Source organism: Rousettus aegyptiacus, unplaced genomic scaffold (assembly GCF_014176215.1).
Source record: "Rousettus aegyptiacus isolate mRouAeg1 unplaced genomic scaffold, mRouAeg1.p scaffold_m13_p_18, whole genome shotgun sequence".
Classification (NCBI taxonomy): Eukaryota; Metazoa; Chordata; class Mammalia; order Chiroptera; family Pteropodidae; genus Rousettus; species Rousettus aegyptiacus.
The window spans coordinates 12820164-12842645 of NW_023416293.1; the positions used below are offsets into that span (position 1 = coordinate 12820164).

Genomic DNA, 22482 nt, shown 5'->3' on the forward strand with positions numbered 1-22482 from the left:
ATTCTATTATCAAGGTCATTGCAACAGAGCTCGCTTATGAGCGAAATGTCCTTACATAACCTCGGTAGTTCCCTGAGCGATTCCAGACAATAGTAAACATTTTCTCTTTACTTCCTGACCACCTATTGATTGGTATTATGACACATTTTAATTTTCCTTATTATAGTTTGTATTTTATTTTCTCATATTTTCTGATTGCTTCCCCCCCTCTCGCTGACACCCAGCGCCGACTCCCGGCACCTTGGCCATATTGTCAAGGACCCACTGGTGTTAGCTGTGGTGCAGACGCGCGGCCTGGACTCCTTCACTCAGACGCAAAGGCGGTTTAATTTGGAAGTGAGCCGAGGGAGATGTGGGCACAGGGCGTCCGTTCTGTTGGGGCGGGTGGCTGAAGGACGTGTCGTGGCCGGAGGTCCTTGCTGGGTTAGCTGTGCGGCGTGGCAGTGGGAACTGCTGTGCAAGCTTCCGATCCTGAGTTCTTCATACTCCTTCATAAATCTCTCTACGATCGAACTAGTTAAACGAATACTCTTGTCTAAAGTGGAGAACCCCACTCAGCATTGAGATTCCCACCCCACTTTCTGGAAGTTTTAGAAAATTTTTCTTCATCATCGATGCTTCACAATGTGGCAATGCCAACTCTCTAGGGGCAGGCCTTTGTCATTTGTCATCATCCACAAGCGAGAGAGCCTGTCACTTTAAAGGTCTGTGTCACCCTTCTGCTAGAATCTCTTACATTCCGTGATCCTCTCCGGAACTCCCACACCCAATCAAATATCATCGCTCTTAGATGGATCTCCTGGGCTGCGAATTCTGTTTCTCTTATCGATTCCATCTCTTCACATTTTTTAAATCTGAAATCTTCAAAAATCTAGATCTTTCAAGGCTTTCACTGATTTCACGTTTAGCAATCGCTAAACATGTTCCTTTCATACCATAACTCGTATTCCTTTCGAGTCTTTTTGAGACTCACAATTACAATTACTTTAAGCCGTTCTACGGTGCTGTGATGGTAACTTACTCTGTATACGGGTAATTGAAATGCCTCCTCTTTTTCTAGACATCTTGCACCCCAGACCCTTCCTGGGGACCAGCATTTTGTTGTTGCATCATCTTCTAACCATATCGTGGGGTGGGGATTTTATCAGAAAATGTTTCTTTATCCACTTTCCATATTCCAAAAATTCACTGAAATCACTCATCCCTTCCACTTCTTTTTCACTGATGAAAGCTTATGATATTTTTATTTTTTTAGTCACCACTTCAGTGAGGTCCCATGAGGAAAGGCTGCCGAAGGCCTGTCATTTACAAACTCCTCTGAACCGGGCGCCTCAATGAATCACCTTCATTGCATCTTTTATACCCTTTATTTAAGTCATGTTTACTGAGCATTCATGCTGCGAAAGACGTTCTAGAAAGTATAGGAATGAATGAGACATGTTCTCCACCTCGAATGAAATTACAGCCGACGAGGTCGGAAAACATAAGCACGTGAAGAGACCGTGATACAGGCTCTGGCAGAAGATAATAAACTCCTAATGTGAGTTCATAGAAGGGAATAAGCGCCTCAAATTGGGGAGTTTAAAAATGTTTCTGAGGAGACAGAATTCTCGATTTAGCAAAACCCTCTAAGAAGCAGAAGAAATGGATCTAAGGCAGAGGAAACATTAAGAAAAGATGTAGGTGGCGGGAACCACGAGGTATATTTAGAATCTTGTTATTTGAAGAACACGTTATATATGTAAGAGAATCATGGGAGATAAGGACATAAAAATAAACGAGGGCTGCAGCACGGAGAGCCTTAAGTAAATACAATGGTCGTATCTGAATCTAACTTGATAACGAATGACAAGCTATTAGACGCCTTCCAAGCAGAGGGCTACCAGGCTAGAGACGCATCAGATTTCTCAAAATATGTTTAGGAGAATACTGCTCCAGTGGCTCTTTAAAAGGTGCATTTCAGAAAACGTTTCCCAGGCAATCAGATTTGGGGGACCCCTGAATAAACGTCTTTCTGTGGAGCTTTATGGTATACATCAGCTTCTACTGAAGACAAACGAGTCATTTTCAGGGGCGTATCATTTGCCTTTCTTGTGATTACCCCCATTCAGAGCTCCAGGGTTGATGTCGTTTTTTGGTTCAGCTTTGTTTCTGTGGGTTGGAGAACTGGAGGGAGGACCGCCAGAAATAAGAGGACAATTCCTCTTTCTGAATTCCTGTGATCAGAGAAGCTGGCTTCTGCAGAACTAGCAGCGTTATCTGTGTAGTAGAAACGAGAACAGCTACCAGATGTGCCCCAGTGGAATTCCCCGTCTCCCCCCTCATCCCCCCAAAACACAGCCGTTACAGGTGACGTGTATTTCCCCAAATTCATAAGCTGATGCCCTAACTCCTGGGACCTCACCGTGGCCCTCTGTTTGCAGACGGGGCCTTTCAAGTGGTGACTGAGTCCACTGTGGTCATTAGGTTGAGCCCTGATCGGGCCTGATCAGCATCACAGGGAGAAATTCAGACACACACAGGCTCAAGAATGTGGGCTCACAGAGCAAAGACTGCGTGACAGTCCTGGAATGCGAAAGGGGAATGAATGCAAAAACCGGTGACATTCAAATAAGGCCGGTCATCTAGTCAAGATCAGTTCCTCATTTTGGTCATTACCCTGCCATTAAGGAGAAAACATTGGGGGACATTTATACGGGAAGGGTGTGCGTGAACCCCCCTGTACTATTTCTGCCACTCTCTAAGTCCGAAAGTAGTTCAAACGAAAAAGTAAGCAAGACAAAACAAGACCCCCCGCAAAAAAAAAAAAAAAAAAGAAACATTAAAAATGTAAGGTTTGATTTAGCATTTCCCAATCTTTCTTGAGTATGTAGTTTTATTTTTCAGGAAATGTATCAGTATCCAAAAGCACTGTTAATTGTGCCTTGGAACACAAACTTGGCCGCTGTGTGAAATAACAGAATCACTGCTCGTTACCCGCCCCCCCCCCCCAACACACGCATCAATCACACTCCCTTTTGGCTTAATGTGTTTCTACTGTGTCTGCAGCTCTCAGGAAACTATTAGGCAATCTCTGGAGAAATAGTTATTTGAGAAAGCCTGGATTCCACTTAAGTCTAAATGTACACAATTATAATGCTCACTATAGAAAGTTAAACAACACTACCTCTCTATAATGTTACAGACACTTCACATTTGGTTAGAGGCATGATGCGATTTTGCCAGCTAAGGAAACCACTGTAAGTGAAGGTATTCTTCTATGTTTAAAGACATCCATCACTTTGAAAACAACGGATGGAACTCGATGCCATGTTTACAAGTTAGTTTTCAGTTCAGGAAGAACACGGCAATCCCCAGATCTGCAGCTTCCGGGTGCCGTTGAAGAGAATAACATACTTGTCCAGCAAGTTAATGAAGGGGTTCTGACGAAGTCACCACACCCGGGAACACATTTACAAAACTGCGACTTTTAAAAATCGGTTCTGCTAAAATATAAAAGCAACCTTGCTTCCCCATTACTTCTAATATGTATCCATGGACTTGAGCATTGGGATTCTTTCATCTTTTTATCCATTCAAATATTAAAAATATATGCCAATTGATTTCTATTTGAAGCCTCCCTTTTTTTGGTAAATTAAAGTAAAATTATTTCAACCTATTATAATAATGTTATCTGAATCTCCTAGCAGCCGTTATTCGCTTATATTTATATCACATAATCATTATTTTCTCTGAAACTTATCTTTTTTTAATCTTTGTCTTCTACATTTTCTAAATCATTTTTATTGTATTTAATCATTTTCTCTTAAATTATTTTTGCGATGCAATTTTTCCACTCAAGCTTTCAAATCGTCTCCAAAAACCACACTCCGGACGATACTCGCGGAGGCCGATAAGTCCCTTAAACGTATCTCGTCCGAAATAAAAAACCCTGATCTCCGCGGTCTTTACCGTGGTAAATCACAGTTACATTCGTCTGGTCGCTCAGTCCAAAAATATGCCATTGTCCTCGACCTTTTCCTTTCTGTTCTGTCCCACGTCCTATCGGTCAACCGATCCTGACAGCAAAACCTTCCGAGTATAGCTGGAATCTGAGCACTCCGCATCACGTCCACGCTTCCAGAGGGTTTAAATTCCCCGGCTAGATTTTACCCATCATCTCTCAACTGCTTTCGCTCAGCGAAGAAGCCGACACATTTATTCCTCCAATTATTCAGATCTTATCACTCCTCTGCTCAGAATCTTCCAATGACTTCCCATCCCAGTGCGACAGCCAGCACCTTGACAGTGGCCTGAGGGACCCTGCGTGACTGGCACGTGGTCGCCCCAGACCTCGCCTTCCCTTCCGCGCGCTCCTGTCTTCCGGCTTTGCTGCCTCTCACTGTTTCCCACGCCTTCGGCGTGCGCGCATCTTAGAGCCAAAGCTCACGTCCCAAGGTCCGCACAGCTTAAGCCCCTTGACTCGACTGGGTCGCTGATCAAACAAACACCAGCTCCTTGGCGCGGTGTCGCGAGACTGTCTTGTAAGTCAGACCCACTGTGACACACTTGAACTTCCCGTTGCCCTCCCCCGTTCTGCGTTTCTCCACTGCACTATCGTCGTCTGGGAGAGCACATGTTTTCCTTATTTTTATCTATTATCTGTCTCCCCAATTGGACTCAGGGCTCCCTGACAGGTGATTGTTCTGCTGATTTTTGTACCGAACTCATAACACCTAGTGTGGCTCTGTCATACAGTAAACATTCAGAACATAATTGTTAAATAAATTAACGAGCTGACAAGAAAACTATTATCTCAAGTTTTCCATATAAAATGATTGAGTTAATGAAGTGTTTACTGTCTCAGTGGTAGCTGGCTTCACCAGTCGGTGAGTCACTCATTTCTCTCTGCCAGACTGGTGTTCTTCCTTTTCGCCACGTTCCTCCCTGGACTTACGAGTTCTGTTTACGACATGAAACAGAGAAGGTTAGTTGTGATGAGGACTCTCAGTTCTCAGGGTCCAGTCTTAGTTGCTACTTTATTGAGAGAAGTTTCTGAATCGCATGGTTTATAATAATATATTTGCTTTGGTTCTTTGACAGAAAACTAATTAAAAATTCAGGTCTAACAACTCTACTGCACATACTTAATGATATTTACTTATTTTAACTGTGTCAGGGTTGCATCACCAGAATTGAGCTCTCAATGACCTTCATCGTATTTCACATATAAAACTTAGTCTATCACAGTTATTTGTATGATTCAATATATGCGCATCTGAGGTCCTTCGATTTGCCTATGATATATAACCTAATTATTTAAAGAGTACAGCTATCATTTTAAATAACCATGTAATATGTGCGTGTGTGTATGCACATAAATATTTAAAATCTAAACTTACTGACATTGCTAACAGACATTACTAGAATCAAGCCCACATTCTAATACGCAAAACACAGCGGTATCTTTAGACGTGAAAGGCAATGGCCAGCCTTCATGGAGAGTCTTCTTCCTACTTAAGAGGAAAACAGCTTGAAGTCAAGGGAACATTCTGTGATTTCAAAGAGAGGGTCTGGAGGATTAGGGTCTACAGGCTAAAGATGTTGGCAGAAAAGATGTTAAGAACTAGGTGTTCTCAGGGCGTTGTTGAGATGGCGTCAGACAACCTGTTCGGGATGCTGATCCCCAGGCTTCTGATTCGTAAAATAAATATCACCCCTACTTTTGGTCATACTATGTCATGTGGCGCAGGACATGTTTTTAGCTAACGCAATAGTCCTTACTGTGGATGAATAAAATCACTGTACATGACCCTCTTCATTCCCCCCTCATTTGGAAGGAACACCTGATTTTCCTCCTTACCAGGTGGTGATGCTCCAGACTGTCTCTGGATCCCATCCCCCACCTTCTCCTTACATTTCCAGTCTCTTTCTCCTTACCGGTACTTACCCTGCAAATTAAACTTTAAAAGTGAACCAACAAGGGAGGAATACAAGCAGACGTACGCACGGAGAGCTCGGCTCGGCATCCGCGTGCAGCAGGGCCGTCGTTACTTTTCTTTCTGTTCCTCATGAACAAACCCAGGGACGTGGGACTGTCCAACCAGGCTCACGTTCTTAGCATCTCCTCTTTTCCTCATCCTTTCTCAAAATGAGAATGTCTTCATCTAAAATTGTCCTCTGAGAACTCCCCGGAGGCCAGGGACCTAACTCTGCCTGCTCAGCCTCCGCCGGTCTTCAGCCACCTACGGGGTCGACAGCCCAGTTCGCTGACAGCTCCTTACTCTTCTCTATTCCTTTATGCTACGCCGCGTTTGCTTTCCTTCTCTTCCATGCGTCTCCTGATAGTGACAATTTCCCAAGGAGCAGTGCTCGGTTGTCATTGTCCCCCAATACCTGCTATTCCTGCTTCCCTTTCGTGAGAACAGCGACAGTTGCTGCCATCAGTTACACCTGCAGCCAGCGTGGCATTCCTCTGACTGCCAAACCAGGCATTCCGTGTTCCCCTGCTGCCCAGCTCCGTGTGCGAAGCTGTTTTCTTCTTTTCTACATCCATATCTTATCAGTGGCCGAGTTTTGTAACGTATAACTGCAATAGTTTTACTATTCTCTTTTCTTTTCTACCGATTATCACTGAGAACAAAAATATCACCTCTTATATGAGACTAATAAAGTAAATATTGAAATAGTTATAAAAGTAAATTGAAAGAAAAAGAAAATTCAGTTTTGATAAGGACGAAGTGGCATCAGGATGGAGAATCAGTGTCTCTTAACCGGCCCGATCTTCGGCCTTCCCTTGCCCATGTCGTCACAGTCCTCGTCCAGTAGCCTATGGCAATCTTGTCCAAAGAATAAATCTATGCTCGTTTTTCTAACAAGACTGCCAAGTAAATCAAAATGCTAATTGATTTAGCAATAAGAAACATCACTACCAGGGGCACCGAACACTTAAATGTAATAAAGTGAGCGAAGAGGGGAAATCGTGACGTGCTGGAATACAGAGTAAATGCTCAGTGAATGAAAGGAGCAGTTCCATGAAGTCCTTCATGACTCACAGATCAACCGGAACTAGAATGAATATATTAACATATAAGAAAAGGAAATAAGAGTGCTAACGAGCCTTGGGAGCGTTATGAGTCAGGGCACTGGCTGAGTTGCTGTAGAGACTCCAAAACACAAGCCAGAGCTTTGTTTACAATTAATATTCCTCTTACACAAAAACCCAGAGGTTGGCAAATCATCCTTCATTTGCTGGTTCCGCCTGTGTGCCGCTTCCACTGGCGAGAGGAGAGCCAGGGAAAGGGCAGTGGGGTTGAGTGTGTGAGTCCGATCCCAGCTCTGACCGAGAAACCCATCAACACTCTCCTGAGGCACGTTTGTCGCTAGAACTGGCCTTTCGATCTCCAACTCTTGATTCCTTTGCCTATCTCATTTGTTTCAGAAGTCACATAGCACTTTATTTAAAAATGTTTTTGTCTACAGCCATGTCACCTTGAACAAGCCCGATCGTCTGATCTCAGAAGCTAAGCAGGGTCTGGCCTGATTAGTACTTGGATGGGAGACCACCTAGGAAGACCAGGTGCTGTAGGCGTACAAATAAATAAATAAGGGATTATAAGCTGACAAGATCCTTGAAATTTGTGAGGTCAACTAAGGATTGCTTTGCCTAAATATATATACACATATATTTAATATATATGCATATAAATATATATAATATATATATTTAAATTAGGACGTTCGAGGCTTTGTATTATATTTATTTGCTTGTTGGATCATAAAGTCTTAGCTTTTTTCCTTCCACTTTATACCAACTAATGGAATATACAATAGCTTGTGAATCTCAACTGTTTTTATTCAAAATCACCCTTTATTATAGAAGAAAGTTTTAATATTCTCTCGTTTTTAAATGGAGAAATCTGAGTACTGTTGTAAACTTGGTTTTTAATTAAAGGTTTGATAATCTTTGCATAAAGTATTTTATAGTATTCAACATTTTCCCCATTATACTACTAAATTCAACTCACTAGTTCTGTTGTTATTAAATCAATATATTTGAGCTTTCTAATTTCTGCTGATGCTCTAGGGCAAAATTTCAAACATTCTGTTAATAAGTGAATCTTGACTATATCTTCGATTAATGTATAATACAGAAGATATACAAATTACTTTAGTCAAATAATACTGTTAATAAATATATTCAGTATATTTATTTAAGTGCTTTTTCCTGTTGGGATAATTATATTAGTGATGGTATATATCTGATAAGGTACTTGTATCTAGAATATATAAAAACTCTTACAACTCGATAATCAAAGATAAATAACCCAAAAGATCTGAATAGGGCTGCATTACTGGTAGCGCTGCAAAATATTACTGTTTTCATTTCCAGAGAAGATGCACAAATGGCCAGTAACACATGAAATAATGCTCAATGTTACTAGCCATCAGTAAAATGAAAATCAAAAGCACAATGAGACACCACTTCGCGTCCACTAGGATGATTATAACTAAAAAGCTGGATGGATAATAAGCGTTACTGAGGATGCAAAGAAGTTGGAGCCCTGATACATTACTGGTAGGGCTGCAAAATATTACTGTTTTTTTGGAAAAAGTTCTGGCAGTTCCATTGGTTCCAGAAATACCACTCCTAGAAATATACCCCAAAGTATACCCCAAAGAAATGAAAGCACATGTCTGCACAAAAATCTTAAACATTAAGAGGAGTCTTATTCACAAAAAACCCCAAATGTCTATTATCTGGTGAACAGAAAAATAGAATAGGAATTATTCATATAAAGGAATATTATTCAGTCATAAAAAAGGAATGAAATACTGATACATATTATGAAATGGATGAAACTTAAAAATATTAAGCCAAGGGAAAGAGGCAAAAAATCTCACACACCATATGATTTAATTTATATGCAATATCCAAATTAGGAAAATCTATAGACAGTAGCTTAGCCATTTGACTGGCGGAAAGAGTCAGGGAGAAATGCAGGTGACTGCTAAAAGGTAGAGGGGTTCATTATGGGGTAATGAAAATATCCAAGAGTTAGATAGGATGCTGCCCAGTTCAACAAACATACCGAAAAAGAGTGAGTTGTACATTGTATGATACGTGAATTATAGTTCAATAATGCTGCTACGAAGAAAGCCATTCTGGTGGACTGTAGTGTTTATTATGGCACTTAGTTGTGAAGTTGTTTTGCGGGTCAGTCTTATTTACGGAAAACCCTTATTGACATAGTAACAATGTCTTCAACAAGATTCTCTTTAATAAGGCAAAATTCATTAGACTATATTGAGAAATTGTCCTATTTTAAGGGTCGCTAAAATTCTTTTTAAATGACGTCCAGTACAATTTATTCACCAGGCACTACCGTGTCACAATAAATAACATTTACTCGACGTTGAGTGATTTAACCAGTCTTCGAGTCATAGTGCATATTAGGGTAGCTGGTCCTCGTGCACATTTTGCACAACAGTGAAGCCGGCCTAGATATGCAGCTCCAGAGTCACATGACTCCGTGACAAAGACAACATGACAAAAAAATGAACCCATGTAATGAGCTCTGTGAATGTTCAGTTAATGGGTGTCAAATTAGTTTTCGGTATTTTATTTCATCACTGTGCCGAGCACTTTCTTCAACAGAAAAAATGATTTTGTTCATGATCTTGTTACATTCTTTTTATTGCACAGATTAAAGGTTTGTAAACATATAGAATAAAAACATTTCCATTCAGAACGTTAAGAAAATTGCTCCTGAGAAACTGGTACTGTCTCAATAGAGCAAAGACAGAATTAGAGAAAAGAGTAAAACATACTTAAAAATACCACAGGGCATTTACTATTTTTCATTTATCAATTTATTTCATCTCGTAATAAATCCCAAGAAAGAATTTTCCTTTCCTTTGATTTATTTGGCATGGCACTTCACTTAAATAACTGTCAATTAAATTAACTAAATTTAAATAATTATAACCACGAACACCACAGCAAAATTTACTTAGAAGATCAACATTTTATCTAGAATACCAAGTAAAGAATATGAAAAGGAATGAAATGCAGTGCAACATTTGTCTCTTTAAATAAGAGTGTTGACTCTGTTCCCTGATTATATTTTCCTTGACCATCCAAGTCACAAACAGCATCTATATTTTATGAAACTATCAAAATAAATGAGAACCAAATGTTCTGATGCTACAACTTTCCCCATCTACCTTAAAATGCATATAAAAAGTGATTTCTTTTATAGTACATGACTCTTATCTACTACTTTGTTATTCTTTAATAATGGACAGCTTTTAATTTTGAGGTTAACTGTGTACATATAGCTTTAAGTTTAAAAATTTACCTCAGGAATAGAAAAAAAATTGGCTTTGAGGTCTTACACTAGTGAAAGTCATCATCTTGGTTTTTAAAATTTTTATTTGCTAAGTATTAATCTCGAATAGAGAAATAACACCCTAATCCTGGGCTTAATGAATTACACAGACACTTAGAATTCAGAATGAAACAAACGACCTCAAGATCAGTTAGAAGAGACAGTAAATCACTGTCAACATCCACTATGTCATGGACCCATTAACAGGTCTGTATTTGTCTATCCATCTATCTCTTTGTCGGATGAAGATAACGCACACAAATACAAGTATAGGTACATATCTAGCTGTATACCTTGGCTTGTAGGTTTCTAAATCACAGAACGGTACCTATTTTTTTATATATATATATGTTAAAATACATTATCTTAAAGAAAAAAAATATACTTACTGCCCTCTAGAGGTGTGAACCAGTAGTGTAATAAGTGTAGATGTTGCTGGACACACACAGTTTAAAGCTAACATGGCGTATTTAAACTCTTCTTCACAAACAACATGATCTGTTTGAAATAAAATAGGTAAATTAGAATAATTTACCTTGGGGGAGAATAAGATTTTAAAGTAATATGAAAAATAATAAAATTACAAAAGAGTCAATATAAACACACTCGTTTTATAAATGTTTTTATATGTACAATTTTATCCCCAGGAAAAAAGTTTTTTTTTTTTTTTTTGTGAATAAGTACTAGACTATGAGTTATGTGATTGACAGGGAAGGGGGTTCTAACCCCAGTTCTGTCTTTGACAAATTTGACAGACTTTGGCAAAATGTTTGATTTTCCTACGCCTCATCTATATGAGCGGTGTGGTCTAGGTAGGTTTGAAGTGCAGCCCAGGAAACAAAAAACCGCATAAAGTCTCCTTTAGTTCCGATCTATGGCATGAAATATAACAACGTTGACTGAAAACAGTATGTATTGAACAACATCATAGTCAAGCAGCATAAAGACTTAGAAAGTCATTATTAAAATAGGTGGCAGAAAATATTTGTATGACATATAAGTAATAGATTTTGTACAAAACAACCATAATATCGATACAAATTAATGCTAAAATTTAAATTTAAATTGTACTTTAACTTCAAGATCTAAGATCATATAGTCAAAAGATTATCAGGGTCCCGTCTGAGTGGCTATTAAAATTCAACGATTAACAAACAATAAAGAGCGTTAGAGATGACGGCACATCGGGAGAAGGGGGCGGGCAGCCCGCACCGAAGGGAGGTGATGCCCCTCAGACTGAGTATGTTACTTTCGTGCATGAATGAGGGCCCCGGTGCCAGATACCAATTTTCCATAGACGTCATATTTTAGAGAAGTGATTAAAGTATTGTGTATTTTGGGGGGAAAATAAAAACAGTCCTTCCCTTCCCAAGTGAACAACTCTAGCTGGTATTGGAAATAAAGGCAATGTTTAAAGCTCTAAGAAAATAAATATTCTTAGGCAGAAAATAGCAGCTTTAGCTTAATTAAGAAATTGAATTTGTCAGTGAGCCAGATCTATAAAATGAACACATACACCACACAATTTTTTAAAAGAAGGTTACTTGGGAAAGGGTTCAGCAAATGCTCCAGACAGATAAATATTACCCTCACTCCTGTGTTTACAATATGTTCACATATGAAAGAGCCCATTATTTTTAATTTTTCTTTCGTTTCCTTATCTTTCACATTATATGGAAGAAATTGTATGCTTTGGTTACATCTCAGATTTATTTAAAAAAATCAAGGAACTAGTAATCTCAATCTGTCATACTTTCATCAATATATTATTTAAGGAAAATAAAAAAATAGCCATCATACTTAATATTTTTCAAGAAGGCAGGTAGACTGTAAATTCAATTGTGGAATGTGGAAAAAGATTTAAAATATTTGCAGAAGAACGATGACTTTAAAGACCATTTTTCAGTGTGTGTGCTCAATCTGTGAATGGAAAATAACAAAACTGCTAAATGCAGAATGCTTTTACTTTAGATTCATATGATAGCAATATGTATGGAATTCATAAATTTCAAATCAAAAATCGGAACATATGATCTAAGAAAAGTGTGTACATTTATTGTGACATGAGACAGAATATTTTAAAATCCAAACTGTACCAGAAAATTTGGAAGCTATGATTACCATATATGCAATGACACATGCAATTATTAATTTTCTCTTACTAGAATATACAAACCGTATTTCTTCTAGTAGGGGAGCATGAGAAAAGTGGTACTTGTGTGATAGTTTAAAAATATCCCGTCATATCTACTTTCAGAGGTTAAAAAATAATTGGGTCCCCTCCCTCCCTTTCTCCTTGGTGAATACGTGTAGCTGTGTTTGAGTGGGAATGGCTAATTTGTCAAAAACTACTAATCAGTGGGCAGAGGAAGGAAGGGATGATTAATAAGATCGAGGTATTCACTTTTATTTCTGCTTATGCCTTTTTTCTACAGTTAGGAAGTAGTTTTTCAGTGTCTATTTACCCATCAAGCAAAGTATACATTACCAGAGGCAATTTTACACATAGTACAAAGCACGTTTTTCACTGTGTTAGTATGTAGTGAATTATTTAAGAATGCAACTTCTGTGTAAAATAAGAGAAAATTTCCTCCGCTTAGCATTGTGTGTCATTAATACAAATTTAGGATGATTAAGATGATTACTGTGTTCCTGGAGTCGGTAACTGGCGCATACTTATTGGTGCAAACATCCTTCTTTTCCATTCTGTTTCCTTGAATAGTCACCTAAGCATTTACGTATGGAAATACATGATCCTTTATTAGTCATTGTTTCAACCCCTATTACAATTAGGATATTATAGTAATAATTTAAAATATGTTAGTATAGATATATTTATTCTGAATTTTACTTCACTGTAGTATTGGAAGCATTACAAAATATTTACTGTAAAAATGAGGTACCGGATAGACAGGTTGAAAACCGTGGTCCTAAATAAACGAGGTAATGGATAATTATCATGAGGATCCCTTTCGGATAAAAAGTAAAATCAGTACTTTTTGTGAAAAAGAACAATTGAATCAATATGGATGGTTGACAAAGAAAAAGAAATAGGATAGAATCCTCAACTAGATAATAATCTCCATTCGCATAAATTACAGTAAGCTGAATCACCGACACATTGAAGGTTCTGGAAGAAATCTGCAGTTTCAACTTTCTCTGTGGCCACAGAGAATAACGAACAAGGAGCTATGCTTATGAATAGACAAAGGAGCTATTCTCCAGGAGCGGAGTAGGTGTCTAATCAAGGAATTTGCTGGAATGTCTCTGAAATTAGGTCCCACAGGGTTTCATCACGACCGTGGACCAGGGGCTGCTGTATCTCCTATTCTTTCCTTTTCTAAAAGCCGGGATTTTATTACAGTTATCTTATTCCACTAGTGGTTAAGAATATGGGGTGGGATTGGGCGCCGCTAACGAATTTATTAGTGTGTCTGTTGCCAAAGCATTAGAAACTCTATGTAGAACTGACTTCACCTTATCCAGGTATCTTGAACTTTGAGTTGAACGCAGCAGGTGATGCAACTTTGAAGTATTTTTCATAATAATGAATGAGTAATCTATGGGGAAAATATTGTATGTGGGTTACTTGGGCGGACAAAGATTTGAACTGTGGCTGAAACCTACTATCCATCACCCCATCCTCATTCTTTCCTCCTTCCTGTGGTAATGGAGCCAGATAATATTCCTCTGCCTCATTCCCAAGGTTTATCAGGGCATAGAAATGACATTTCTCAGCTTCCCTTTTAGTTAGATGTGGTCACATGACTAGCTTTTGACCAACTTCCGATAGTTTCGTTGTAGACAAGCCCACTTTCCCTACACTCTTTCTTTCTTGCCGGTGAGATGATGTTACCTCAGGTTCCACTCTGCAGACAGAGACGGCGCCTGAGCAACGATCAGATCGGTCCATTTTTTATGGCTTCTAATTTCCTTCCCTTGTTGAAGAAAGTACTTCCTCTTTCAAAATCATATGCGTTTTATCGTATTTTCTCCTGGACCTTTGAAAGTTTATTTATTTTGATGTAGACCTTTCTCCTTGGTTGCTCGCTGATAAAACAACATCCTGAGCGGTCCCGGCCACCGATGGCTTCTCCACCCCTCTGAGCCTAACTCGCTTTCCCTTTCAAATGTGAACACTAATAGTTTTACCCCATAGGGTTTTCCGAGGAGAAGAGTAGAGGAGTCAAAAATGCTGATCAGACTTCTAAACAAATATCACATTATCACCATCATGCCTTTTTTTAAAATAAAAAGATAGATTTCAATAAACTACGCCGAAATAATGCCACTAACATATTTCAAGAATTTAAACAGCCGAAACGATATAACTGCATTGTTACACAATGAAGCCGCAATCCTAGTTTTCTAAAGATGCTGGATTCTCTCTGTGTGATCACGTGCACACATGCACGTCTGAATGAGCACAGTCGTCGTCTGCAAGAGCCGGAATCACACAGTTCATTGTAACTGCCTCGTGGGGCGGGAAGAGTTTTGAGGGACATGGCTTTTTAAATAGAATTGTGTGAGATTCTTGGTTTTCTTTTTATCGTTATTTTTATTTTAACTTAAATGCTTTTAAGTTAAGCAGTTACAATTAAAATAGAAATTTATAGAAAGAAATCAAATCTATCTTCAAGTCCCCTTTACTTTATGGGACATGAAATTGTTAATTACATCTTAACAAATCAGAACATTTTTTTAAAAGTCTGCCTCACGGGGTTTTCTGAGCTCTTGTATGATTTAAAGTACTAGAAGCTTCTTCCATGTAGTTGCTAGGTAACGGCCCTTTGTAAAGCAGTAAACGACTGCAGAAAGTGCTTCACACCCATCCAGTCCTGGGCTTTGAATTGCAGGAATCAAACGCCCTTTGGAAAAGAGCTTTTAAACAGAAACGCACACCAGGGTCAATTTTAAAAATGGAATGTCATTTGTTTTTATTTCACGAAGAAAAAGTTGATTACAGAGACCAACCAAACAATTTGTGTTATAAAATCTCGTTTGTTTATGAGGTTCCATTTGTAAGCCTGAGGGTTGATTTCTATAAACATTGCTTCATCTCCTTAGAGGAAAATAGGTGATTTCTAACAATTTCTAGCAATTCTGTTGCTTTAATCAATAAAATGCCAATTGATGAATGTGCGTGTGTGCACACATATCAATGCACACACTTCAGAGACTTTTGCCAGTTCTAGGATTGTGAGCCATTCCTAGACTAAATGGCTAAAAATAGGTTTAAGCAAACCTTTAAAAGTCATTTAGTTTCACAAGATCTAAATATAGGAATGCTTATTTAATATATAGAATTCGACCCACTTTGAGATTGGCAATATTCTGTAAAGCAGATTTATTTCACTTTGATAAGACTGAGTCTAAAAAGCCTTTTTGTTTTTCTAATTGCTTGAATCCTTATATTTTAATGCTTTAAGGTCTTTTAAAATTTATCCTACTAATTAAATGTTCAAAAGGGGAAGCCTTTCCTGAATTCTAGAGCAAAACAGTTTTAATTTTTATTAATTTCCCTTTCTTTACAACATGTCAGAAAAACAGCAATCTTAAATTTATGAGAAATTTTTCTCACAAGTCTAATTTTTTAGGTTCTAAGCAAAAGTATTCTTTCCTCACAAATTCATTATAGTTATTGATATCATGAAAATTATATAATTATTGGATCATTTTTACTATAATATGAAATGATATTTCAGCTTTAATGCTAAATAGTATGTGTGCGTGAATACATTCTTAATCTCACTAATTCTATATCTCTAATTAAACCTCAATGATGTATATTGTGCTAAACAGTTTACAGATAAGGAATCAGATGCTCAAAAGTAAATGGCCTAAGTCCATTATTAATTTAAATTCAAACTGCCTAGAAAGAACTCTACGAGAGCTATATACAACTCTAAAATTGATTAGCCAAGCACATTAAAATAAGTGACACATTCTACCTGAAACTAATATAAAATAATATTGACTGTCAACTCTAATTGAAACAATTTTTTAAATTAAAAAAAATAAGCGACATATTCTAGTGGTTGTCCCCTCTCCTGATGCCACTTTAAAGGTTCCTTCTTGCTGCGGGATGGACGTATGGCTCAAACAGGCACAGAAATGAATTGATGACTGAAAAAACACAACCGTTATGTTCCCCAAACGCACATCATTTCATGCAAAATTTTGGGAGGAGTGTGGCCAAGCTTGACCTTGAAATCTATTTGTTACTTTCCAATCACACACACACACAAAATGTAGCTGGACTAAAGTGAGTTGAGTCACCAATTCAAAGGGATTGTGAAAGATCTGTAGGAGATTTATTAGGAGAAATATTCTGTAATAAATGTTATAAAGGAAATAAATGCCGTGCTATAAAAGGATAAAAAAGGACACCATTCCTGCCCCGGGGTATAAAGAAGAGCATGGGTATGGAAGCGATGTTTAAAGTAAGATTTTAAGGATAATGAAGAATATGGTAGGTAGTCAAAAGGTGAAGCAAGTGTATAGGGTTATTTAAAGAAATATGAAATCAAACACTTGAAGATTAAGGAGAGAATATTACAAGACTGCTAAGGCAATGAGAATCCTGCACAGACATGGACGAGAACCCTACTCACAGGGAGAAGACAGGACATGATACGTGAAAATAAAGCGAAACTTAGGAAATACGGTACCAAAATTTGAGAAAATTTTCATGTATTGGCTTCTCATATCTAAGAATTAGGAGATCAGATAAAGTTTAAAACTGTAACTGAAAGCATTGGAGTGTTTTGATGAGAAAAACACTTCGCAGTGTTAGAACAGGCCTTCTTGAGTGGCATGTAAGGAAGTATATTAGACACAAATACAAACACAAATTAAATGGACATCACAGATACATAAAATGTACAACTGTTAATAAGATGAATTATTAACAGCAATGTCACATATTAACAGCACACATTCCGGAGACCAAGGATGCGGATTCAAATCCTGGCTCTGCCACTTAATACGGCATCTTCAGCATTTTCTCAATACCTTTGTGCCTCAGTTTTCTCATCTGTAAAATGGGAGTAATAGAATCCACCTGCAGCGGTCAGCTTCCTGGATGGTCACGCCTGCTGTTCACACCTGTGCTCTCCGTCAAACAGTGCCCAGCATAAGGGCCACAGCAGCACTCTGTATGACGTGCAGTTGACATGACATTCAGCTGCAGAAAATGAATGATGCAGAAGACATGACCGGAACCTGCATCTCGGTTTCTGGTGCCCTTTTCCAGTGTCATTTCTGTCACTTCATGATGGAACATTACTGGTACATTGGAGAGACAGTTCCTTCATTTTCGCATATCTTTTTACTTTGCTGAATTTAGTGTTACTTTTTAACATTCTTACTGGGTCTTTAAAGTTTTTAAATCCTATAATACACTCTGCGTACTCCAGTAATAAGACACCATGAGTCGAGGGCAGTGCTTATAACCAGATATAGAGCAGTGAAGAAACTCATTCTAGAGTTAAGTCAACATCTAAGCAATTAAAAATCAATTCGTCGACTACTGTAATTCATATTAAATGTGAGGACATACTAAAAAGAGATGAGAGTTGCAAAGATAAACTAAAACATTTTGTCACTCCTCTTTGGTTCCCACAGTCAATTGATGACTAAGTCTACAGAAGACCTGAAATGATTCACGAATCTGTTCTCAGTCTCCATTCCAAGTATCGCCACTCTGGATCGATGTCTTAGTGTCTGTCACCTGAGCAAGTCCAATAGCTTCCTGAATCGTCACCCTACGAGGTCCTTTTAGTCCTTATCACTGTTCTCCACATTTCCCCTAAGGTTACTTTGTTATCTAAAGTCAAAATTTTATACCTTTGCTTACAACTTTTATTAGTGTCTCATTACTTCTCCAACATTCCAATCCTTCAGTAGAGCCTAATTCACAATCTCACTCACACACATTTATTTCTGTACAATATGACATTAAGACGTTCTTATAGGTGTGATTTGAGGCAACATTAGTTTAGATAAAGCTCCCATTATAATATTGCCATCTCTACGTGCTAACTATCCTACTCTTTGGAACTCATTATTTTGCAGCTAAATATTGTAAGAGACTCTAGTCAACACAAAAAGTAATCACTCCAGGGATGGAGATATGATATTAAATTATAAACGCCTTGACTACCTATAATAGGCCCATCGGATTGACCAAATTCATCAAGCGACATCTTGTGAGACTAGAATAAAATCGGAATCATGAGTTTTGATGTATCTGGAGTGTGGTAAGGGGTGGCGCAGGGATCATAACATTGCAACTGAAGCTCCGGGCAGAAAGCGGTCCCAGCCGGGGCGGCGTTCTTGATCAGAACATGAAAGCATGCTCTTGGTGATGAGGGGTGAGAGGTGAAGAAAATGAGGCGGCGTGCCGTCAGAAGACGCTGCTAGTCCGCGGTGTTCATCATCGCACCACTAGGGGCTAGAACGACGAATTGCTCACAGTAGGACTCCATAAAAACGTTTCGAATGAACAAATGAGAGTGAAAGAGGACATACTGTTTTTCTTTATAAAACATCGATTTCAAGAAAGTACTTTACAGACTGAAAATGATAGGTTTGGGATATAATAGAATATGCCTAGCACTTTTCAAAGAAAGAAGAAGAAATATGCTACTCTAGTTTATAGAACCATGAAATTGGATCTTTGAGACATATAGGACTTTAAGAAAATTAATGGAGAAAACCATAAAGATGCTTTGAGTTAATTTAATTATAAGTGGTCCACAAGAAAATGGCTTGAGATACCTAATGTTCGGTGGCAATTTAATCAAGTGTCAAAGACAGCAAACAGGAAAGCAAGTTTGGCTGTTTAACAGAGCCACATATTAAACTTTTAAAACTTACAAAAATAAAAACAAGTGAGTTATTGCTATTTTGTTAGAAGGAATATATTTCACTTAAAAATAATCCACACCCATGTTAATTTTTTAGATTCAATTAAACGGATTGTGCATATACAAGGGGTAAACGTTCTGGAAGCCATGCCACGCGAAGGGCATGTGGGAGTGGCCCGCGCTGTCTACATGGCCACTCTTCCGTAAACCAAAAATTATTTGAATATTAAAAAATGCAATGGAAAATAAAATATCGATTTTATCGAAACTGAATTAACGATACAGTCTTGGGAGACATTCTATAGGGAAACAATTAACAAACAGCATTTAAATATAAATCAGACTGATGGAATTATTTAACCCTCTTAGGAGTAAAAATGTGGCTACATAGCAGAATGTCATTCTTAGGTAAAACATGAAGTAAAAATGCGTGTGTGTGCATAAAGAGAAGATGAAGCAAATGTCAAAAAACGTTAACAATTTTGAATGTAAATTCAGAAATGTAGGTTTTTGTTGCATAATTTTTAAGCCCTATGTATTTGATCTTTTGCAAAATAAATAGTGAAGAAGACAGGAAAAAATTTAAAGACTCCAAATTAGGCCGGTTTTGAACATGGCTTTCTGTTAAATGGTTTCTGATGATCAACACAATAAGACAAAAATTAGAGTGAATATTTCTATCTAAAATTGGAGAATTTTCAAGGAAGACATACAGATAGCCAACAGACATGAAAAGATGCTCAACATCACTAATCATCAGGGAAATGCAACTTACAACCACAGCGAGATGTCCCCTCACACCGGTCAGAATGGCTACTACCAAGAAGACGAGAAATCAGTGCTCTGAGGATGTGGAGAAAGGGAAGCCCTGGGGACTGTAGGTGGGACTGTAAATTGGTGCAGCCACCGTGGAAAACACTATGGAGTTTCCTAAAAAAATTTACCCTAGAGCTGTCATATCATCTGGCAATGCCACTCCTGAAGAAAATGAAAACACTAATGCAGAAAGATTCCTAGGTTCGCTGCAGCGCTATGTGCCATAGCTAAGTTACGGAAGCAACCTAAGTGTCCATTGATAGATGAAGGGGTAAAGAAGATGTGGTCCATACATACAGTGGAATATTACTCAGCCATAAAAAGGAGTAGAATCTTGCCATTTGCAACGACATAGAGGGTGGTAAGCTTAGCGAAATAAGTCAAAGACAAATACCACGTGATCTCACTTATTGTGGAATCTGAAAAAACAAATGAACTAACAAAAATCAGAAACAGACTCATAGATACAAAGAACAAACTGGTGGAGGGAGGTATGAAAAGATGAAGGGGAATAAGAGGTAGAAACTAACAGTTATAAGTCACAGGGATGTGATGTACAGCACAGGGAATAGAGTCAATGACATTGCGATAACCCCGTACAGTGACAGACGGTTACTAGACATAGCGTGGCGATCTCATCCTAAGGTGAATAAATGTTGAATCACTACATTGCACACCTGAAAATAATATTGCATGTCAGCTAAAAATGAAGTTGAACAATTTTCAAAGTTTTGATGTCTTCCTCACTTTAAAATATAGGCATTCGAAGCATTATGTTCTAAAGTAGGTTGTAGAGATAAAGTTTGAAATGATGTCTATGTGGGTGGTAGATGGGAAATGAAGAAATTGTTCAGCATGAAAAACTCACACTTCACCATTTGGTGAAAGTCAAGCGCCGTGCACACATATGTTATTTAGAAACAGCTAAGATAGTTTCCAATATTTATATTGCTTGGAGATATTTTTCCACTCTTTTTTGGGTAGAAAAGAAGTGAGGCATTAGAATGTCTGGTGTTATATTAAAAAATAGATGGGGCCTAAGCTGAGACAAGGCCTTGGTTTCTTAGTAAATTATTTTCCAGGGGGTGTGTGTGTGTGTGTGGATTTTAAACAATATTGTTTTTGTAATAGTAACCATGACTATCTACTGTAAGAAAAATACAGATCTCTACAGTACTGTCAATGATATCGTTTAAAAGTATTTACTTTTGACTATCCTTTTAACTTTACCACAATTGATTCCCCCGCCCCCCCCCCTGAACATACTCCTACTGTTCTAGAATAATGATTCATTCTTCCAGGCATGTTTTAGTTGTGAAATAGGAAATATTTCATTCAGTCAACACTTTACTATTGAGGTATGAGTCTTCCTTTCATTCATGAACTAAAATTTAAATTCGGTTACTTATGAAATACCATTGCCGAAGCATGAAAAATTCATAGAAAATTCACAAACTCATTTGCAAATTGATTTTTACATTCTTTCCTCCTCCTGTGGGTGAAAATGTACATATTTGATTTTTATGTCTCTTTACATCTGTTCACATGAAATGAGAGATTTCAGAGGACCCAGTAGTGGAAAGAAATTTCATTGACAAGGCAAAGGGAATCGACTATTCACAGATGACATAACACTTTATTGGGGGTGAGGGGAGGGTGTGAGAATAGACTGTTAAGCAAAATTTAGCAATTAATTTACACAACACAGATTCATCTCCCACTGACTTTCTGAGTAATTTCATCTGACCAGGAGACAAACGGCAAAACTTTTAAAAATTCAACTAATTGGGACCACAGTTTATCTGTTAAAGTCATTTAAGGCTTTTTGATAAAAGAGTTCTTTTCCTAGTAAAGTGCATATTTTTCTTCTCTGTTTTGCGTGCGTGCGTGTGCGTGTGTGTGTGTGTGTATGTATAGTGATGTTGGAATGTAGAGCTGAGAAAGAGAGTACAGCCTTTTATTCGGATTAAATTTGAGGCTACAAAAACATGTCTGAAAACTGAACTTCTACAACATACAATGTTTTGCCTTTTTCATCATAATTCGGGAACTGAAGGGAGATCATTTATGACGGGTTCAACAATGTAGACGCATAATCTTTTTTCCAGGCAAGTTCCAATCAGATATTTGTCCTCGAATAGCTTTCCTGGGATTTCTAGTCCCATAGAGGTTGACAGAGAACACAAGATGTTACAAAACCACATTTTTCTGTGAACTCTAGCCAGGGATCACTGCCATCACCTCCTCCTGTGTTACAGTACCCATTGCCATGTCTTAATAAGTACATTGGTAAAAAATATTTTTCCTGGAAAAGAGATCGAACATAACCAAAGCTGTATTACCATTCAACTCTTGATCTATAAGGGTTGACAGAAATCAGCCAACAGAAAGAATCTGTTAAAAATAAAAGATGTTGTAAAAGATTG

The 22482-nt window shown here is 38.0% G+C and overlaps 1 protein-coding gene and 1 pseudogene across 7 annotated transcripts in view; one reads left to right on the forward strand and one right to left on the reverse strand.

Moving 5' to 3' along the window:
- Positions 1 to 22482, reverse strand: part of KCNT2 (potassium sodium-activated channel subfamily T member 2) — a 179693-nt gene that overhangs the window by 57122 nt on the left and 100089 nt on the right. For all 7 annotated transcript variants that reach the window (XM_016165037.2, XM_036235470.1, XM_016165041.2 and 4 more), the window contains one exon: positions 10760 to 10868. In XM_016165037.2, coding sequence (XP_016020523.1) covers positions 10760 to 10868 — 109 coding nt within the window. The remainder of the gene's footprint in view (positions 1 to 10759; positions 10869 to 22482) is intronic.
- LOC118613448 lies at positions 7454 to 7570 on the forward strand (annotated as a pseudogene).